The sequence below is a fragment of the Cervus elaphus genome, chromosome 10, assembly GCF_910594005.1.
Source record: "Cervus elaphus chromosome 10, mCerEla1.1, whole genome shotgun sequence".
In the NCBI taxonomy this organism is placed as follows: Eukaryota; Metazoa; Chordata; class Mammalia; order Artiodactyla; family Cervidae; genus Cervus; species Cervus elaphus.
The window spans coordinates 17,690,733-17,709,249 of NC_057824.1; the positions used below are offsets into that span (position 1 = coordinate 17,690,733).

Sequence of the window (18,517 nt, forward strand, 5' to 3'; positions counted from 1 at the left end):
CGCGAGGCCCGCCAGCTCTTAAGATGGCGGCGTCGGCGTCGCGAGGTGCCGCCCCACGTGGACGCCGCTGGCCAATGGGCTTCCGCCTGTGCCGCCGGCCGGGAGCGGGAGGCGGAAGTGCCTCGGGCCGCCGCCTCCGTCCCGGCTGCGGCCCCTGCCGGTTACATAACTGGTTGCGGGCTCTGAGCGGCCCCACTTCCTGGCTCCCTGCGAACCAAGGATGCACTGAGCCCTAGAACGCCATCCGCTGCCGCCGGCTCCCGCCCGAGGTGAGGCATCCCGGGGTTCGGGCCTGCGGCGAAGTGCCGGGCCCGGCCGAGGGCGGGCGTCAAGGGAGGCAGGGGAGCAGTTCCGGCCCCGGGCGGCAGCGCAGTCGCGGGGTCCTGCCGGGGTGCAGGGGGCCCGAGACGGCCCTGGCGGGGCGTGGGACCGTCCGTCGGTTCGAGGGAGGCTGGGGCGCGGCCCCCGCCAGCCGGCGCCCAGACATCTCCGCGGGGTTTCGGGTTTCACAGAGCTCTCGTTTCCTGGGGCGAGGAGGGGGCCGAGACCCTAGGCTCGGGGCGCCCCGGGGGCGCGATCCCAATCCTTTTGCTTGGGCTGCCTCCGTGCCAGGCCTCGGGACGAGCTGGCGGGGAGATTTGGAAGCAGAGGGCAGCCTGCTCCTTGCTGCCCGCCGGGCCTCGCGGGAGGTGCCGGGCCCGTCCTTTTCACAGTTCAGCGATTTGCCGCCTCGCCCGGCCCCACCGCTGCTTTGGTACTTGTTGCGTGGGTTGTAGTTATTTGAAGACTTTTTTGCCCTCCCGTGAACTCTTGAAACTCTGGGACTCTTTCTCGGTCGTCTCCACTTCTTACTCCTTAAGCTGTACATTTTGGTTAAGACAGCTCAATTCCTTAGTTTAAAGGTTGGCCATGCAGACCCTTGCACCACCTCTGACCTCTGCCCCGTCGATTGGGCACTTCCCACGGAACAGAGGGAATCTGTAGTCTCCGTGGTTTGTTCCCCTGGTAAGATTTTCAGGGAGGCTGAGCGCCTTCCCTGGACCACTAACAACAAATATCTGTGTGCTCAGGAAGTGATGGACCCCAGGGTCTGGGGATGAGAGGAGGAGTTACTCTGCCATAAACGTGGCCATTGGCTGCTTCCTTGGTCTGTTTCACTCTGCCCAGTCCTTAAGCCATACCATTTTGTTACGTTTCTCTTGAAGGAAAAGGGTAACAGCCCGACAGCCCTTTGGTACCTGGAATGGTTGTAATCAGAGAGTCAGAACTGAAGAGAACTTTGCTGGGTGCAGGTATTTTACTGGAGCACAGAAGGCAGAAAACTTAATGTTCACACTTAACTGCCTGAACTGGAAAGTCAGTTATGACTGCAGGTCAGCAGTAGCAATACCACATTCTGTGAAGCACTTTGTATGTTCAGAGAAGTGTCAGAAGTCCTTTGGACAAAAGTACTGGCTTGTGAGGCAGGGAGAAGGGGAGTCTTGGACAGCACTGAATTAAAAGGGGGCTGGAGCAAAACAAATGCTCTCTTCTTGCAAAAATTCCTGAATTGCTTTAAGCTCAGTTTGAGAAGAAAGGATTCAAGGCCAGAAGAAACTCAAGGGTGGCTGAAATAGAAGTCCTTGTCATTTAAAAAGTGGTCACGACTGGGCATGACATAGGTTTTCATCTCCCCTGTTGTTGGAGTTTGTGCGTCAGAATTAAAGTGCACATTGGCCCTTTGAGAAGCAGTGTGCCTGGGCTCCTCCTTTGGGCCTCAGGTTGCTGAAGTTCCATCTCACTGTGTTTCCAGAAGTGCTGGATTTCTCTGAAGATGGTTAAAACCTGTAAGTAACAGAGTCAGTGCATGGTGTGGTGTTCACAGGCCAAAATAAAAAATACACACACTATTTTAAAAGGTCTGTGTGTATGTCTTACCTTTAGCCTCTCCCCACTGTGACTTATGGTGACTTTATCACCATCTTTATTTTAATCACACCCACTCTCAGACTTCCGATATGACCTCGCCTGTGTTGGAAGAAAATTCCTGGATGTTAGGAGATTTGAGAAATGAAGACACTAGAACTAAGAAGGGTGGGGCCGTCATTGCTCACCTTACGCTCTGCCCCGCAGACTGTCCCAGCCTCAGTGGACTGGCTAGCAGCAGTTTGTCTTCTAGCAGCTGAGATGTGTTTAGACTAGGTGGACCCAGCATCCTTACCTGGCAGCAGCCACAGGTATTCAGAGCTCTGAGGTTAGGGCAGTGCAGATCTCTGCCAAAATGCCCCAAGGTCTCTGCTTGCTGCTGACAGCTCTCCTACCTGAACAGATAGCTGGCTGCTTGTCAGCTGCCATGTCTTCTCTTAAATGGAGGTTCCTCCCTCTCCACATCTTTGCCTCCACCACCTCCTCCCCTGACTTCTCTTTCTGGAAGAAACCCACGGAGTCGTCCTAGCTCTCCACCTCAGTTCCTCGTTTGCAGAAACGAAGATTGGGATCTGGATCCTGCATCCTGCTTCCGTCCACGCGAAGCGCTTTCGAGTAAAACACTGATTTGCAAAGTGATGTTGGAACTCCTGGGTCTCTTTCTGGCCAAGTTCGAAGATTGAATTTCATTCAACAAATGTTTCTAAGTGTCTCTGATAATTCTGGGATCAGGCCTCCTTCCTAAAATATGATCATTTTAGCGTGACTTCTGATCGAGGCTGGCTGGCAGGCCAGGTTAGGGTTCCCTGAAGCCCAGTGCTGATTAAAGAGAGGTTAAAGAGAGACCTGTGTGTTTGAAAACCCAGTAACCGCATGCGAAGTAGGGTTGACACTCTGCTCTGAACTGAAGTGTTTGCTCGGTGCTTCTGGAGTGATGGGGAGGACATCTGAACAGGGAGCCAGGGCTTTCTGCACATAGTGGTTTGGGGTCTATGTCAGCAGTTGACCCAGTGCTCCATCAAGTGCCGCTCTGCAGAGGCTGACTGACATGTGACAGTCACCTCGAGGTGCCCACAAGCAGAGTTTGGATGGTCAGGGCGTCAGCTCACATGAGGGCCAGTCAGTCCCTAGCCCCATCCTGAGGGCCTCTCCTACTCCCCATCTCCTCACCTGAGGCTGACTTCCCGCTCAGGCAGCCCCAACACTTGGACTATTGATGACGAGAACCACCTATGAGTGTGATCACGTAGAGACCTGAAAATGCCTCTTCTAGTTAGTAGACTCTCTCAGTGTCAACATTTAAGGTCCATGCCCGTGAAGTAACCCGGCTCTTGTGCCCTGATGCCAGACATAAACATTCTAAACATTCCAATAATATTCACAGTTGTAGGGACTTTCCTAACGGTCCAGAGGGTAAGACTCCAAGCTTCCAGTGCAGAGGCTGTGGGTTCGATCCCTGGTCAGGGAACTAAGATCCCTTATGCCACCTAGCCAAATTAAAAAAAAAATTCGCATTTGTAAAGAAGCAAAGAAGAACTGATTGGGGAAAAGGACTCAGAACAAATGTTTGTCCGCTTGCTTCCACAGGAAGACCAGAGAAAACAGACCACATTGAAAAAAGAAATTCTTCCAGTTCTATTTCTTCTTATTAAACAGTAAATTGTGTCCCTCTGTTTTGTTTCCTGCATTCCTGAAATAGGGCAGCAAAGTACTGGGGCAGAAAAGTAGTGAAATTTGAGCCCATCTTAAAAATAACTGAGAAGAAAGCCATTTCTTTTTATAAAATAGTCTCTGGGTAATTGTCCCTTCGCTGCTGCAGTGATTTTTATCTGGACAGTGTTACTACAGCGATGTTTCCATATTTCTAGCAGCACTTGGTTGTTTGCTCATTTCTAACAACTTGCTTCTTTTTAGATGCCTCTTTGTGACTCTAGTTGTAAACTATTCAGAAGGTCTTGCTGGCCAGGTATTTGCTGCTCTTTCTACTCTTAGCTTCAAATTACAGTATTGCTTCTCTTCTGGCCTCCTGGGTTTAACTTTTTTGTAGAAATACACAGAAACGTACAGAAAAGTACTCTGCTTGACATTTGGTCACGCTGTTAATATACCTCCACCTCAGAAGCCCCCTTGGGCCCCGTACCCGGTAAGCCCTCTCCTATTTAGAAAGTTTGCTTTCTAGTTGGAAACTCAAGAATCTGTTAATCGTCATCTTACTGAGGACGAAGTGAGGAGGGGGCTTTTGAGTTTTTGCTTCATATTGTGTGTTGATTCCTGTTTTACCATGAACAAAGTTTTAAACAGTGTTTAACAAATGGGGGATGTTCTTTTTTAAACCATTTTTGTTTTTTTTAGATGGTTGTCCTGAAGCCTTTAAGTATTTTTATTTATTTTTTATTTTTTTTAGTTCTACCAGTTTATTGCTGCCAACCCCTCTCCCTCCACCCTCGTGCACACACGCTCAGTCATGTAACCCCATGGACTTCAGCCCGCCAGGCTCCTCTGTCCATGGATTTTTCCAGGCAAGAATACTGGAGTGGGTTGCCATGTCCTTCTCCATAAGTATTTTTAAAATTGATTTTTATATGGCCACTGAATTTTCTTTGTAATGATTGCACAGGAAATATTTTTAATATTTTTAACTCTTTAAAATAATTTTCTTACCCACAACTGCCTCCTCTTTGCTTCATTACAAGTGTGGGTCTGTGTTTATAATGTTTATTTCTGGCATCAGTGCATAAATGCTGTGCTATTCCAAGGGTACAGGGCTTAAACATTGGCACTGAGAGTCTATTTTGGGGCAAAATGAATAACCATTCTACTTATAATTTGAAGAGACATTATAAAAGTCCCAAGTTGTTACTAATTAGAAACAGATTATTTAATATAAAAAATGTGTTCAGAATTTTCACATACCGCCTGGAAGTCTTTTATTTTTTTCTGATAATAAAAACAAGCTCATTGTTTAAAAAAAAAAACTCAAATGAGGCTGAAGTGAGTGATGTAAAACAGACGTCTGCCTTAATTCCACAGGCAAATGCTCAGAGGAGGTTGAATTTCTTTTTAAAAAAAATTTTTGTTATAAAAGTTAACCACATGATCAAGTATTAATTTATACCGAATTTCACCCACTTTCACACTTAATGTCTGTTGGATTTTGAACGATCTTAAATACAAACCCAGGGACACAGAGATTAAAAAGTCAAACGTAAAACAACAAAGCCCAGCAAAGTCGGGTGCAAAAAGCACAGAAATGCTAGAAAGGGCTGGAGGGGGGCTGGGGGTGCTGGTTTGCTGAAAGGGCAGCGGCGAGAGGCAGGCGGGGTTTCTGAACCCGAGACCCCCATGGCTGTGCTTTTCCCCTTCAAACTGAGCTGCCAGCAGCGTCCATTTCAGCCCCAGACCCGGGCAGTGCTGAGGGCGCCCGCCTCTGGAAGAACCCATTCTCCGTCTTATCCTCAAGAATCTGGTGACAGCCCGAGTTTCAGGTGCGGGTCCCGCACGTTCACTAGTCCCTGGAAGAGAACTTGGCCCCTGGCAGTCATGGCCACCTTTTGCAGAGGGCTGGCTTCGACCCGCCTGGCAGACGCTCTGCACATGTCCTGTGAGGACTTCGGTCCCCACTTCACAGCCCTGCCGGGACCCAGGGCCCACACGTGGCGGGGGGAGCCAGACAGCGCCTGTGCACCCGGGTGTGTGTGGCCTCGAAGCCTTGCCTTTCGCTTGGACTCCACTGCTGTAAGCAATACTGTGAGCCAGTGATCCCTCCTGGTTTTGGCCGGGAGGGCATGAGCTGACGCATGTTCAGGACTCTGTTTCTCCTCCCGGAACTCTTGATTCATGGAGGCGGGTCAAATAGTGAAGGAAAACACCCTGAGTGATGCAAGCGGATCCCCTGCCTTTTCCTGAGGCTTTGGGAGGGGCGCGTCCCCCCGACAGGTGTGTTAACCCCTCCCTGCCCAGCCTGCTGGATGGCATTCTTTGTGTTCACTGATGTGCTGTTTGCCTCGGAATTTTTCAAGCAAAGGAAGCGTTTCTGAGAGTATGTAGGTAAAAGAGCAAGAAAACACACACCTTCCCCGCCCCCTCCAGCCCCGCCGGTGATCAGAGATGTCCATCTCTGCTCTTTACTGCAACCGCAGTGTCTAGAGCGGGGCCTGGGTTTTTAGTACAACTTTGATGAATAAATGAATGGATTCTCTTTGCGATGGGAGCAGTGGTCATAGAACCTCTGGCCCAGAGGGAAGCACAGGCTGACCCTGGGACTGTTCCGGACCACTGGTTGTTGTCTTGTTTTTAAGTCGAGGGCTGGTTCACACACTGCCCAGCCAGCAGATCTGAAGTGCACAGGTGAACGCGGTTGACCACCCTGATGGGCATGGGAACATTGTCGCTGGCCCCGCGAGTCATCCTGTGCGCCCCCATCGTCGGCATCCTATGTCCCCCCCAGCCGCATTCTCATTGCTCTTACCGTCAGTTTCTTTAGCCAGTTTTAGAATATCACACAAATGGAATGCCCCACTGTTAACAGTTCGCGGGTGAAGTGATAAGTTTTTAAATTGTGTGTGAGGAGCCTGTGGGCTCCTCTTGGGGCATCGTGTGGTGGGCTGTAAGAGGAGGTGCTTTGGACCCACAGTGCTGGGTGTTTGTGTCTCGTCTCCTGTAAATTATTCATATTTCTCCTCCTACTCTCAGGCTCTGAAAGGCTCCCAGGCTGCTGCAGAAGCGGCTCCCCCCCCCGCCCCCGCCACCCCCAGATGGCTGCTCACTTGAACAAATGAGCTGAGCTGAGCTGCGCGTTCACAGTTTCCCTCACTCCCTGCTCTGAGCCCTTCAGCCCATTTTACTGATGAGCAGGGCGGTGGCGTGTGTCCATCACTGGCTTGTTTTTCCTTTTTTGCGCCATCCATCTTGAAGGCAAGAGCTTGGAATCTGTTGTTGGGTTTGTCAAGCCAATAAGTCTGGCACCTTCAGAATGTCACATTGGAGGGCCCTGGTGGTCTTTAACTCTGATGTGGACGAGTATGCACTCATCTTTCCCGTGCTTTGTTTGAGAAGGGGCCTGGAGTGCAGGGGCAGGCCAGGGCGGTGCTCTGCCCCATGGGCATTGTGATGGTGCCAGGAAACCCCTCTAGAAACTAGAGCAATCCCATCCCGAGGCCCCAGCTTCTGAACCGCCAGCACTTGGCAGCTGGGGGGTGGGGTGGAGGATACGCCTGGGATGTTGGAGTGCACTCTGTCTTCTGGTTGGGCACTCGCAGTCCCTCGGGAAGTGGGGTCTGGGAGCACACGCCCAGGTGATCAGGCATCACCCCCAGCCACTGCATGGCGTCAGCACAGGGACCCGAGAGGTCATTTCAGCTCAGAAGGAAGATGACTCTCAGACAGCCCACGGGGACAAGGTTTAGGGAAGAAGAAAGGACAGATGGAGAGGTGAGCGGGCTGGCCCTTCATTGTCTTGAAGAATCCAATTTCTGTCCCTTCTAGAAATGCTGTACTCAGCCACCCCCGAAGGCCAAGGGCAGGACGCAGACCAGCAGGCTCAGGGAGGACGCTTGCTGCAGGCCTGAACTGTGTCTTCTCCTCACACTGTGTCCTTCCCATCGTCAGGTCTGTGTGTCTGTGTCTTTGTAGGGAAACGCACTGGAAGGTGGTCTGTGTGCCTGCGGCTCAGCCCCCCGGGCTCGGGACAGAGGGCTGACTCGGGGGCTCTGCTCTGGTTCCCCTGCCGCCTCTGTCCTCCAGTGAGTCTTCAGAGTCCTTGTCCCTTAAGCCCATAGAGCAGCACATAGCAACAGGAGGTTAGTACTTGACTGAACGTTCCAGGTGGACAAGCGGGGTCCCCACAGGTGTCAGATGTCAGTCTCCCAGCTTCTCCCCCAGTGGTGGGCCAGCACTGCCCACCATACCACTTCCGTCTTGACCACCCCCCCGACCCCCCAAACATCCCTTTCTCTCTGGCACGTGGGTGCCGGCTTCTCCCTCCTCCACTCCTGTCAGTTGGGCTAGGGCAGATCAGACACTATAATATACTACATTTCCCCTTAGTTAGATGTGACATGTCTCTATTTTTAAATCAAGGCATCTAAAGAACGGCCTTGGAAACATCCAAGTACTTTTAATAGGGATGTGAGAATCCACAAATAGCTGTGTGTCTTAGAGGCCAGTGTTCTTCATGAACGCTGAACAGGGAAATCCTGCCCCTTTGGTCAAGAGCGTTGTCACAAGGACACTAGGGTGAAAATGTATAAATCCCAGGACAAGCGAGTTGCTCATTTATTACCAGTCTCTCCCTTTGCAGTCACTCCTCAAGCTTTAAAATGTTTTAAAACTAACTTTATTGAAGTTTAATATACATACAACAGAATATACCCAATGAGTTTAATATATGTGTGTTTACATTTGTGTGTGTAACCACCATCATCAAGATGCAAAACATTTCTGTCCCCTCGGGAAGTGCCCACCCCAGCCTCTTTGTAGTCAGCCCCCTGGCACAGGTACCACAGGTCAAAGCCTTGCTTCCTGGTGCTCCCTGTGGCGCCAGCTCCCCAGGTATCCCGCATCTGCCTGTGGCCTTGCGGGGTACCTGAGCCCCGGCTCTGAAGCCGGGGTTGTTGGTCGCCGGCGCTTGTCCTGCCAGCTCCGGGCAGAGACTATGGAGGCTGAGCCGACACTCCTGTCCTGCAGCTCCTCCTGCTTAGCTCAGAGCACCCCAGGTCTTGGTCGAGAACCTGGTGGGCACAGCCAGTGAGACACCTGGAGCTCTGCCAAGGGTGATGAGGGCAGGCAGTCTTGTCAACCCTGTTTCTCAGGCTGGCCTGTGCTCGTCAAACCCCAGACCAGCCTCCTGGAGCCAGCCTTCCAGGGAGGAGGAGGGCATGGCTCTTCCAGCAGCAGGAGGGCTCTGGCCTTGGGCACCCTTTGGCTTCTGGCGTTGCCTGGGCCCTCACGGTGCCCCTGCACAGGACCGTCGTTTCCCCCATCCCGACCCCAAGTTTTATTAAGGAAAATTTCAAGTACATAGAAAAACAGAATGTGTAAACAGTCAGTTCCTGTTCTATATAAACCTGCCACTTAGATGCAACCGCTAATAGCATTTTATCACATTTGCTTCCTAAGCAGTTGAAAAGATTTTGAGTTATTTAGTTTTAAACCTGATGATGCCTCGCTCTGAAGTATTTCAGCAGAGAGAGCATCTCTAAGACCGTCTACAGGAGCACTCCACCTTCCACGTCTGAGACAGTTAGTACCAGGTTCATAATCATTTCATAATAAATTCATCATCTGGCGTCCAGCCCATATTTAAGTTGCTCCCAAGTGTGTGACTTTTCGTGTTTCCCGGAAGGAGTTTGCACATCACGTTTGGTTGTAGGTCTCTTTGTCTCTTTCAATCTACTTCTGATTTATTAATGATGTTGAGTATTTGGAGACCAGGCGGCTGTCATGTAGAATACCACCCATTCTGTGTGTGTCAGATGTCGTGGTGGCCGTGTACCGGGTGGCCTGGAGGCTTGATCTGCTTCAGGCCCAGCACTTTAGGCGGGGCCCTGAGGGCTTTGTGTGTTTCACTGGAGGCACTGGCAGGCTGGCCTCCATCCCTGGGTTTCCTGTGGCTGCAGGATCTCAGGGGGTGCAGGGTTCAGCTTTTCATTGGCACTTGCTCGGTCCTGGGGGTGTAGGTGCTTCATCAGAGCCCACACTTGGCCCTCTTGTCTGGATTGAGCATAGCTTCCTGATTTAGTCGTTGGAACTCATGACCCCTGCCTGACTTGAACTTCCGGCGTCTCTCAAAGTCTTTCTCTGAACATGTATCTTCATCTCCTGGATGGGGGTGGAGAAACAGCCCACCCAGTAAGCGCCACTCTAAATCCAGCAGGTCTCTGGGGCCCCCTGGCCCAGGCCTGGGGCCGTTTGAGCTCTGGGCCATAGGATGCCACCGACCCAGGCAGAGAGGCGGGGCCGTGTGCCCTCCCAGTGGAGGAACAGCGGGTGAGGGGAAGCGGGGCGGGTGTGGGCGCTGTGTGCAGCTCAGTGCGGCTGAGAGGGGAGAGAACAGAGACCAGAGGCCAGCTGCCCTCCGCGGGGCTCAGGAGCATCCCAGGTGAGCAGGGAGGGGGCCTCTGGGTGTCTCCATCCTCCCAGGCCTTCTCTCCAGGGTGGGGTGTCTGTGATGCCTGGTGTGGGAATGCCCCTGAGGGGAGAAGCCCTCCACCCATGGGGCCAGTGTGAGCCTTCCCATCCTGCCAGCCTTGCACATTGCCTGAGGAGGAGGTTCCCAGGGGTGTGGGGATGCACGGCCCTCCTGACGCCCCTCCCCCGCAGGTGTGAATGACAGAGGCGGTGCCGTCCAGCGCGCTCAGCGAGGTCAGCCTGCGCCTCCTCTGCCACGATGACATAGACACCGTGAAGCACCTGTGCGGCGACTGGTTCCCCATCGAGTAAGTCCGGCGGGTCCGCGGCTGGGGGCTGGGGAGGGGGTGGCGGGGGCCTGCGTGTAGAGTGCTGAAGCTGGGGGGCTCGCTGTGTTGGTGCCTTGGTGACCGAGAGCGCCCTCACCCTTCAGGGCCCCTGGCCCTGCTCCCTGGTGCCCCCGGGCTCTCTGCACCTCACCATGTTCTTGTACAAAGAGATCGGGAAGGGCCTTGCTGAGAATCTTCAGTTACAAAGATGCTTCGTGCAGTGCTGATTATGACATTCAGGAAATCGAGAAGCAACCTAAGTGTCCTAACAGAAAGGAATTGGTTCCCTACATCAGGGGATGTACATGCAGAAATACAATATTATCCAGCCAGGGACAAAGAAATCTGTCCTCGAGGTTTATATGTTTTTGTGTGTGTGTGTATGTGTGAGACAGTAGGTGAAAAAAGCAGACTGGAAGCCAGAATATACCACAATCCCTCTTTTATTTGAAAACATGTACAAGATAAAAACTTAGGAGAAATGTGCCATGGAGCAGATGTTTTTGGTAGCTCTTTGGGTGGATGATTAGCAACTATAAGTTTTGTCTGGTTGTGCTTGTCTCTGTTTCCTGTGTTTTCCTGTAACATGCTCATAGAGCACTCATAGTGAGGAAAAGTAGTACAAACTCTTAAAAATTGAGAATAAACAAGATCCTGCCAACATCACATCTCCATGAGTCTCAGCCTCAGACCTGTTGAAGCTGGTCGCGCACCCCTTACTTCCCTGATGGGAGTGTGCTGTGGGCTAGCAGTGGCTTCTTAGAAAGTGAACATCAGCCCAGCGGTCCCACCACTGGACAGGAATCCAGCAAGTCCATGGAGTAGACCCTGCTGAGGGTGACCTGGGGCAGGTGGAGCCTCACCGGCCGGAGCCTCTGTGCCTCCGAGGAGCCCGGCCTGCCTGCCTCCTTGGAGACGGCTGGGCCGGAGGCCTCGGGTTCTCAAGACGGTGGACAGAACTGTAGTCCCCCCGGCCCGTGTGGTGGCAGCTCACTCCTGGCTGCTCTGCCAGCCTGACACGCTGGTCCGAAGGTGGGGCTGACGGGGCCCAGGAGAAGAGGCTGGGTGATGCTCAGCTTCTGTGGAACTTTCTGGGGGGGGGGGGGCAGTGGCCTCTATAGAGCAGACCCGAGCAGAGCACCTCCCTGGGTCTCCAGTGGGGTCTCAGACCCTCCTCTGCTCTTGGTCCCAAGAAAGGAATCCTGGGCTAACATAGCCCGTCAGGAAACCAACCTCACTCCCACCCGTCCAAGTCTCCTGGGTTGCTGCTGACTCTGCTTTTTCAGCACTGCCTCGCTGCTCTGTTCCCCCCTGCCCTCGGGGCTCTTGTTGAGCCGCCCAGCGGCCCTGGACACACCTTGCTCTTGTGTGCTTGAAACTCAGACGCCACTCAGCAGTGAGCGGTCCCGTCTGGACAGAACGGCTGTCAGAAGTTGCAACTCTGAGGGTGATGCACTTTGGTGGAGACTGGGCGGTGGGCAGACCCTGAGTGGTGGACGGAGCAGCCAAGGGTCCCCCGTGGTTCCGCTCTCTGAAGCACAGCGGTGGTTGGACCTGACTTTCAGCCAGTCCACCTGCGTTTGTCTCCTCCTCAGGTACCCAGACTCATGGTATCGTGATATCACCTCCAACAAGAAGTTCTTTTCCCTCGCCGCGACCTACAGGGGTGACATCGTGGGGATGATTGTAGCTGAAATTAAGAATCGGACCAAGATACACAAGGAGGTGAGTGTCTGCAGCGATGGCCCAGGGCCTGACACCTCTGGACACTGCCCGCTCTGTGCCCCATCCTCTCGGGAACCTGGACAGCGTGTGAGAGTTGTAGATGGTTGGTTTCATTCTGTGTGTTTGTGACACAGTCATAACGTGCATTAAGTTGCACGACCTGACCATGGGCTTCACGGCGACCGTCGTGGTGAAGTCAGGAGGAGGGTGATCGGTACACGGGCTTCCTGTGGCTTCAAGTCACAAGAGCCGGAAGGAGGCCTCCTACCTGAGGCCGGTGGCATGTCCACCTGCATCCAGGTTAACTGTGGGGTGGAGGCTGGGGTGAGAACCGGCCGGGACACAGGCCAGGTCACAAGTGTCCTTTCCAGTGAGGGAGAGAAGACCTCCCACACGGCAGAGCCTTCAGTTCTTTGTGAGGCAGAAGATCATGAGAACCTGGTCCTGGTCAGAGGCGACTCTCCCAGTCCGGGGGTCCCTCTCCAGAACCAAGAGGCCACGCGGGGTGTCAGGTGGCTTGGCCGCCCCCACCTGCCTCCCGCTGTACCCCAGGACCCCATGGGACCGTGTGGGATCCTTCGGTTACAGCGCCCACGCCCTGTGGGGCCGCCTTGTCTCCTGGCACGTGGGCTGACACAGACCGAGGGCCCCCTGAGCGGTACTTCTTCCCGCCGTGACTGCTCTGGTCCAGCTTCACTAACCCTCCCGCCTGGCCTACCACCCTCCCCAGGAGAAGCAACTTTGCATGTGCTGTGTTAGCAGTGGTTTCTAAGAGACGGGCCCACACCCTCTCGCTTCCGTGGGGAGGGGGTGGCCCTCCATTGTCCCCTGTCCTGGGTTCTCCTGCCCTGATGTCTCCCAGGTGTATGTCCTGGAAGTCGGCCTGGGAGCCATGTCCTGCAGCGGGCCCGGGGCCTCCACTGCTGACCCGGCCGTCTCTGACTCTCTCTCTAGGACGGAGATATTCTGGCCTCCAGCTTCTCCTTGGACACACAGGTCGCGTACATCCTCAGCCTGGGAGTGGTGAAGGAGTTCAGGAAACACGGGATAGGTAAGGGGGGGCCTGTAAGGCCCCCCAGCTCGCTGCTGCTCGCTGCCAACTCTCACAAGAACTGCTCGGTCTCTCTCTTGCTCTATCCCTCGGCCCTCTGTCAGGGCCAGACCCGCACCCTTCCTTCATTCCCTGCCCCTGACAAGTCTGCCCGCCCCACCCACTCTCGGCCTTCAGCCTGTCTTCTTTTCACGTTTCGCCGGGTCTTTCTGCTGTGGCCTCCTTCCCAGACCTGGTGAGATCAGATGAACAACCCCTCCCGAGCATCCTCATTAGAGAACGGGCCACTCTGACTGTGCCTCTTGCCACACCCCCAGCTCACGTCCAGCCCCAGGGTTTTCTTGAGGAAGAGTAGAAAGTGTAATTGAAGGAATAGTCCCAACCACGGTTCATCAGATGCCCGCCACCCTGGGGGTCCTGCCCCCCGCACAGCTCCAAACTCCTGTTTTGCATGGCCACGCGGCCAGCGGGTGTCAGGGTCTTCCCTTGAAACCCAGGCCTGTCCGCCCACGTTTTCCTGGGCTGAAAGGGCATTGAGTTTCGCTGTAGGTCCAGCCCCTGGGAGGGACCGTGGCCAGCTCACATCCTCGTCCGGGACACCTGAGCCTCAGCTGACAAGCTCCACCAGGGGGTCGGATGTTAGGTACTCCAGCAGTGAGTGGTTCTGGAAGGTCGGCCTTTGCCTCACGCTCTCTTCCACCCACCGCCCCTTTCCTCTCACCCTTCAGGGTCTCTGTTACTTGAGAGTCTAAAGGATCACATATCAACCACTGCCCAGGACCACTGCAAAGCCATCTACCTGCACGTCCTTACCACCAACAACACAGCCATAAACTTCTACGAGAACAGAGACTTCAAGCAGCATCACTATCTCCCTTACTACTACTCCATCCGCGGGGTCCTCAAAGATGGCTTTACCTACGTCCTCTACATCAACGGCGGCCACCCTCCCTGGACCATCCTATATCCTTTCTCTCTCGGGGGTGAGGGATGGTGGCTTCCTAGTGGGGTCTGTGCGCCAACTGAAGCCACAGTTGCCTTCACGTGGCATCCTTGAGACCAAGTTCATGGGACCCAAGTGTTGTGGGTGAGTCTGACCAGCACATGTTGACAGGATATGACAGTCTGGGTGTGGACGCTTGGAAAGTAGGTGCCCCCTGGACGTCAGCCTGGCGTGAGGGGAGGGTTTTCTCCCTCCTGGCCCAAGGTCCATCCGTCAAGTATCTACTGAGCTTTCTATTCCAGGTCGAGGTGGATACAGCAGTGACTAAGACAGACAGAAACCCCTGCTCTCATGCTAACGGGAGAGAACAAACACAGGAGGCAAAAAGAGTTGCTTGTTGATTCTGAACTCTGGATTCAACCTACCTTATTGGATGTGTGACCCAGCTGGGTTTCCCTGCCCTCTACCCTCCTCTTCAACCCTCCTCTTCAAGGGCCAATTCTCTCTGGCCCTTGACAGATTTGATGGAGGCCAGGAGACTTCCTAACAGTCACAGGGAGCAGCCCCCCAAATAATGTGTGTATGTGAGAGACAGAAGTTAAACGAATGAGTCTAGGCTATCCATTTCACAGGAAAACAAACAGGAATGACAGGGGTGACCCAAAAGCCTGCAGGCCTGGCTCACGTGATGGGTGGGGGGCTCTCTGTGGGTGTCCACGGGGTCAGGACTGCAGACCCCTCCTCATCGCAGGGACAGGGCTCTGCGTAGGGGCAACAGTAGCTCTTGGTCCGCCAGACCCCGCCCCCGGCACCCAGTTGTGTGCAGCCTCAGTCTGGGGTCCGGGGTTGTGGGGCTGCACCCAGAAGGTCCTTTGTTATTTTGCACAGCAGAGCCCCCTCCATCTGATGGGGCTCCCAGCCCTGCGGAGGCTGCGCAGGCTCATGGCCGCCCACAGAAGCGGTGTGTTACGTGCAGGCTGGCCCTGCGGGTCACCATGCTGACCGAGCGGCCCAGGGTGTGTGGGCAGGCGGGGCAGAATCTTCCTTAACGGAGCCGCACGGACTACATCCAGCACCTGGGCTCTGCACTAGCGAACCTGAGCCCCTGCTCCATCCCACACAGGATCTACCGCCAGGCCCAGAGCCTGCTCTGCAGCTTCCTGCCATGGTCGAGCATCTCCGCCAAGGGCGGCATCGAGTACAGCCGGACCATGTGACACCAGCCAGGCAGTCTCCGCCGGGCCCCTCCCCCCGGCATCTGGCAGACGCCGCCTTCCTGGCCATCTGACTGCGGCTGTTCTCTGCAGAGGAACTGGCGGCCACCTGCTGGGCCTGTTGGTCCGCCCCAGCTGCAGGCCGGTGCTACGTGGGTTCGGGAGCAGAGCAACGTGGGGCATGCCCTGTCTCCCCAGGTACCCGGAGCAGGGGGTGCGGGAAGCGGAGCAGAGCCTAGGGGGTGACAGGGAAGTGGGGGGCCCCGCGCTGTCAGCAGAGAACAGGCGGCCCCAGGTGGGCATGTGCCACACAGGTCGTGGGTGACAAAACCCAGGGCCAGGGGGGTTCCTGATCACCTCTCAGAAACTTTTGGAGGAAAAACAGAGTCCTTGAGCCCTGGCCAGAGCGTCGTCTTTTCACGTCCTAAACTCCTTTTTAAAAAAATAACATACTTACCTGGTTCAAGAAGTTGAAAAGTTGCCGAAAGATCACGTCTCCTGCCCCCGGGCCCTGGATGATGCTCAGCTTCTCCTTCCCGGGACTGTTCCCAGCCGTGCTTCCCTCGGTGTGCACGTGGCCTTGACAGCGGCAGCGGCGCCCGCTCACCCTCTGAGCTCCTGGCTGAGCGCTCTGCCCGGCCACGGCCTCTTCTGAGAGCCGTGGGGACACCAGGGTGCACTCATGGGTGGACACGACCCAGAGCAGGTTGTGGCGGGGGCCGACCGCACACAGCAGGGCTGCGTGGCCTCCCGGGCTGGCACCCCTGTTGGTGCCATGGTTTGTGCTGGGACTGAGGGACCGAGGGGAGCTGGTGGCCCCTGGAAGGGACTCGGCCTGGAGGAGTGCCACCGCCTGGCTTGGAGCTCCTAGGCCAGTTCCCCGGGGTGGGGGCAGAGCGTTTCCACCCTGGCCTTCACCCTGCTCCGCTCTTGTCTACCCCACAGGCTCTCCCAGGCCTCCTACCCGCTCTGAAAACCTTCAGCTCCGCTGAGCCCCGGCCCGGCCCTGCGTGTGTGCACCGGCCTCATGGGCGGCCCTGGTGGCAGCATTCACTGTGGTCTGTTTTTTCTGCTGCCCCAGGCACAAGACGGTGGGAAGGGGCTTCTCTGCGCCCCTCACTGGCCTCCCTCCTCTGCAGCCTGTTCCTTCCAGCTCCTTCCTCCAAAGCCAGATTTAACTTCTTGGAGGGAGAAACCCAAGTGTTACGGACACACTTGACCCTAAAGACACAGGAGCCTGAGAACAGCAAGGGGTCGAAAACTGGGAACGCCAGCCCCTCGTCCAGAGCCAGCCCCCAGAGGCCTGGGGGCGGGGAGCAATCTGATCCCTCCACCTGGGGCTGGGGCTCCTGGGGGACAGCCAGGGAGGCCCCTCACCCACACCCTGAGGTCCGACTCTTAGGCTCCGCTCCCCACATGGGCCTCATGATGACGGGCCGGATGCTCACACCCCCGCCGGGAGGCTGTCCTCCCACGGGCTGGCTCTGTTCTGTCCCGGGTGACCGGAGCTGCCCGGCCGACGGTGGACGTGCCATTCACCTGAGCTGCCGCGGGGAGCCAGGCTGAGGACGTGTGCAGCCAAGGATCCCCAGGGTCCTGGCCCCCAGGCCCCCAGCCCGGTGAGCTGCACCTCCGAGGCCTGGCTGGATGCAAAGGGGACAGGGGACATGCTGCGCACCACGTTGACCAAGTGAGACCCAGCCTTTGGGGCTGGGGGCAATCACGTGCCTTGTGGTCCCTCCGCCTCTGGGGCAGAGACTCTGGGTGTGTGCATGGGGCCCCCCAGAGCTGCTCGCTGCCTGCCCTGGCTTCTGGAGCAGACGGGGTAGTGCAGAGTTGTGCATGGCCCAAGAGCTGGAGAGGGAACACGGCAGGTGGAGCTGCATGACCACGTCCTTCCCTCCCTCGGAACTTCCAAGCCTGGGGGCTCCTGGGATAAAGGGAATCTGGGCAGGAGGGCCTCGGCCTCCCCTCCTCCGAGCTGACGTCAGCTTCATGCTGAGGCCCAGCTAGGTGTCCTCCCTAATCTGAATCAACGATGACCATGTGATTTTTTTTTTTTCCGGCCCTTGGGGTAAGGGAAGAGTCTTCCAGAAGGTTCCACCTTGGACATTGGTAATGAGTTCAGAGGCCTTGCCCTGCTCCTCCATCCCTGCCTCCTAATCATTGCAGTGTCCAGCCCAGTGTTGAACAGATTGTAGTGTTTTTTCTCATTACAAATAAATAGACTTCAGTTGGTCACATTCGGTCTTTGCAGGCTCTTTGCGCTCCTGGCCTTGCCCCTTGGACCCACCCCAAGGCTGAGGGCAGCCCAGGTGCTGCCTGTCCCTTGGCAAGTCCCAAGGCCGGCTTCCAGCTCAATGGGCAATTGTTTTTTACAATTCTAGTTGTAACTTTCCCTGCTAAGGAATGTAGCCCTGGAAGAGGCTCTAGAACTGATGACAAGGCAGTGATCAGGCGGGGGTTCTGCCTCTGGCCTCCCTGGGGACAGGGGTCATGCCTGTCCCTCCATCAGACAAATGAAGAAAACTGGTTGAGGGGCTGGGAGTAGCCCAGGAGCCACACAGCTGTGAGCAGTGGGCCTGAGAGCCCAGCCAGGTCGGGCCCCTCCACAGCTTGGGTGCGTTGCTCCCCAAGGGCTGTTCCTTCCCCAGATGGCCCTCCTGCGGGACAGGGCCTGGGGCTGGTGACCCCAACTTGGACCAGGGACCAACATCTCCAGAATCTGCCATCTGAGGCTACAGGGATGGGGCAGGGCCTGAGGGAGTCTTCCCCTGTGTCTGGAAGGACGCCCGCTGTCCCGACGTCCAGAATGTGCTTGACGCCATCACGTGTGGTCTGACAGGTGCCCGTGAGAGGGGCAGGTGGGCCCTGGCCCGACTCGGGCTGCCAGGACAGGAAGCCAGAAATGGTGAGGATCACAGAGGCAAACTCGGGTCCTCCCATCCAGTCTCCACAGGCCAAAGCCCAGTGATGTGGGGCAGGGGGTCTCGGCCAGAGTGATTCTGCCCCCCAGGGGACATGAGACCACCCAGAGGCTGTGGTTGCCACACTGGGAGGAGGACGCTTCTGGAATCCAGTGAATGGAGGCCAGGGACACCATTCGACATCCTACAGTGCACAGGATGGCCCCCAAGACAGAGTGACCCAGCCCCAGATGTCAGCAGAGCCAGGGTGAGCACCTCCCGGTACAGCAAGCCCATGCCTGGGTGCCTGGAGCCTC

At 55.6% G+C, this 18,517-nt stretch overlaps 1 protein-coding gene across 2 annotated transcripts; it reads left to right on the plus strand.

The window, feature by feature from the left end:
* The first annotated feature begins 77 nt into the window (after positions 1-77).
* On the plus strand, positions 78-17,537 carry NAA60 (N-alpha-acetyltransferase 60, NatF catalytic subunit). 2 transcript variants are annotated; one of them, XR_006343048.1, is made up of 7 exons: positions 78-269; positions 10,225-10,340; positions 11,957-12,086; positions 13,041-13,137; positions 13,866-14,100; positions 15,141-15,492; positions 16,240-17,537. XR_006343048.1 is itself a non-coding variant. In XM_043914143.1 (6 exons), the coding sequence occupies exons 2-6, from the start codon at positions 10,231-10,233 to the stop codon at positions 15,295-15,297; spliced, it is 729 nt and encodes a 242-aa protein (XP_043770078.1). In that variant the 5' UTR covers positions 78-269; positions 10,225-10,230; the 3' UTR covers positions 15,298-17,537. The 2 variants fall into 2 exon arrangements, 1 of the variants encoding a protein (XP_043770078.1); XM_043914143.1 differs by having other exon boundaries at positions 15,141-17,537.
* The last annotated feature ends 980 nt before the right edge of the window (positions 17,538-18,517 follow it).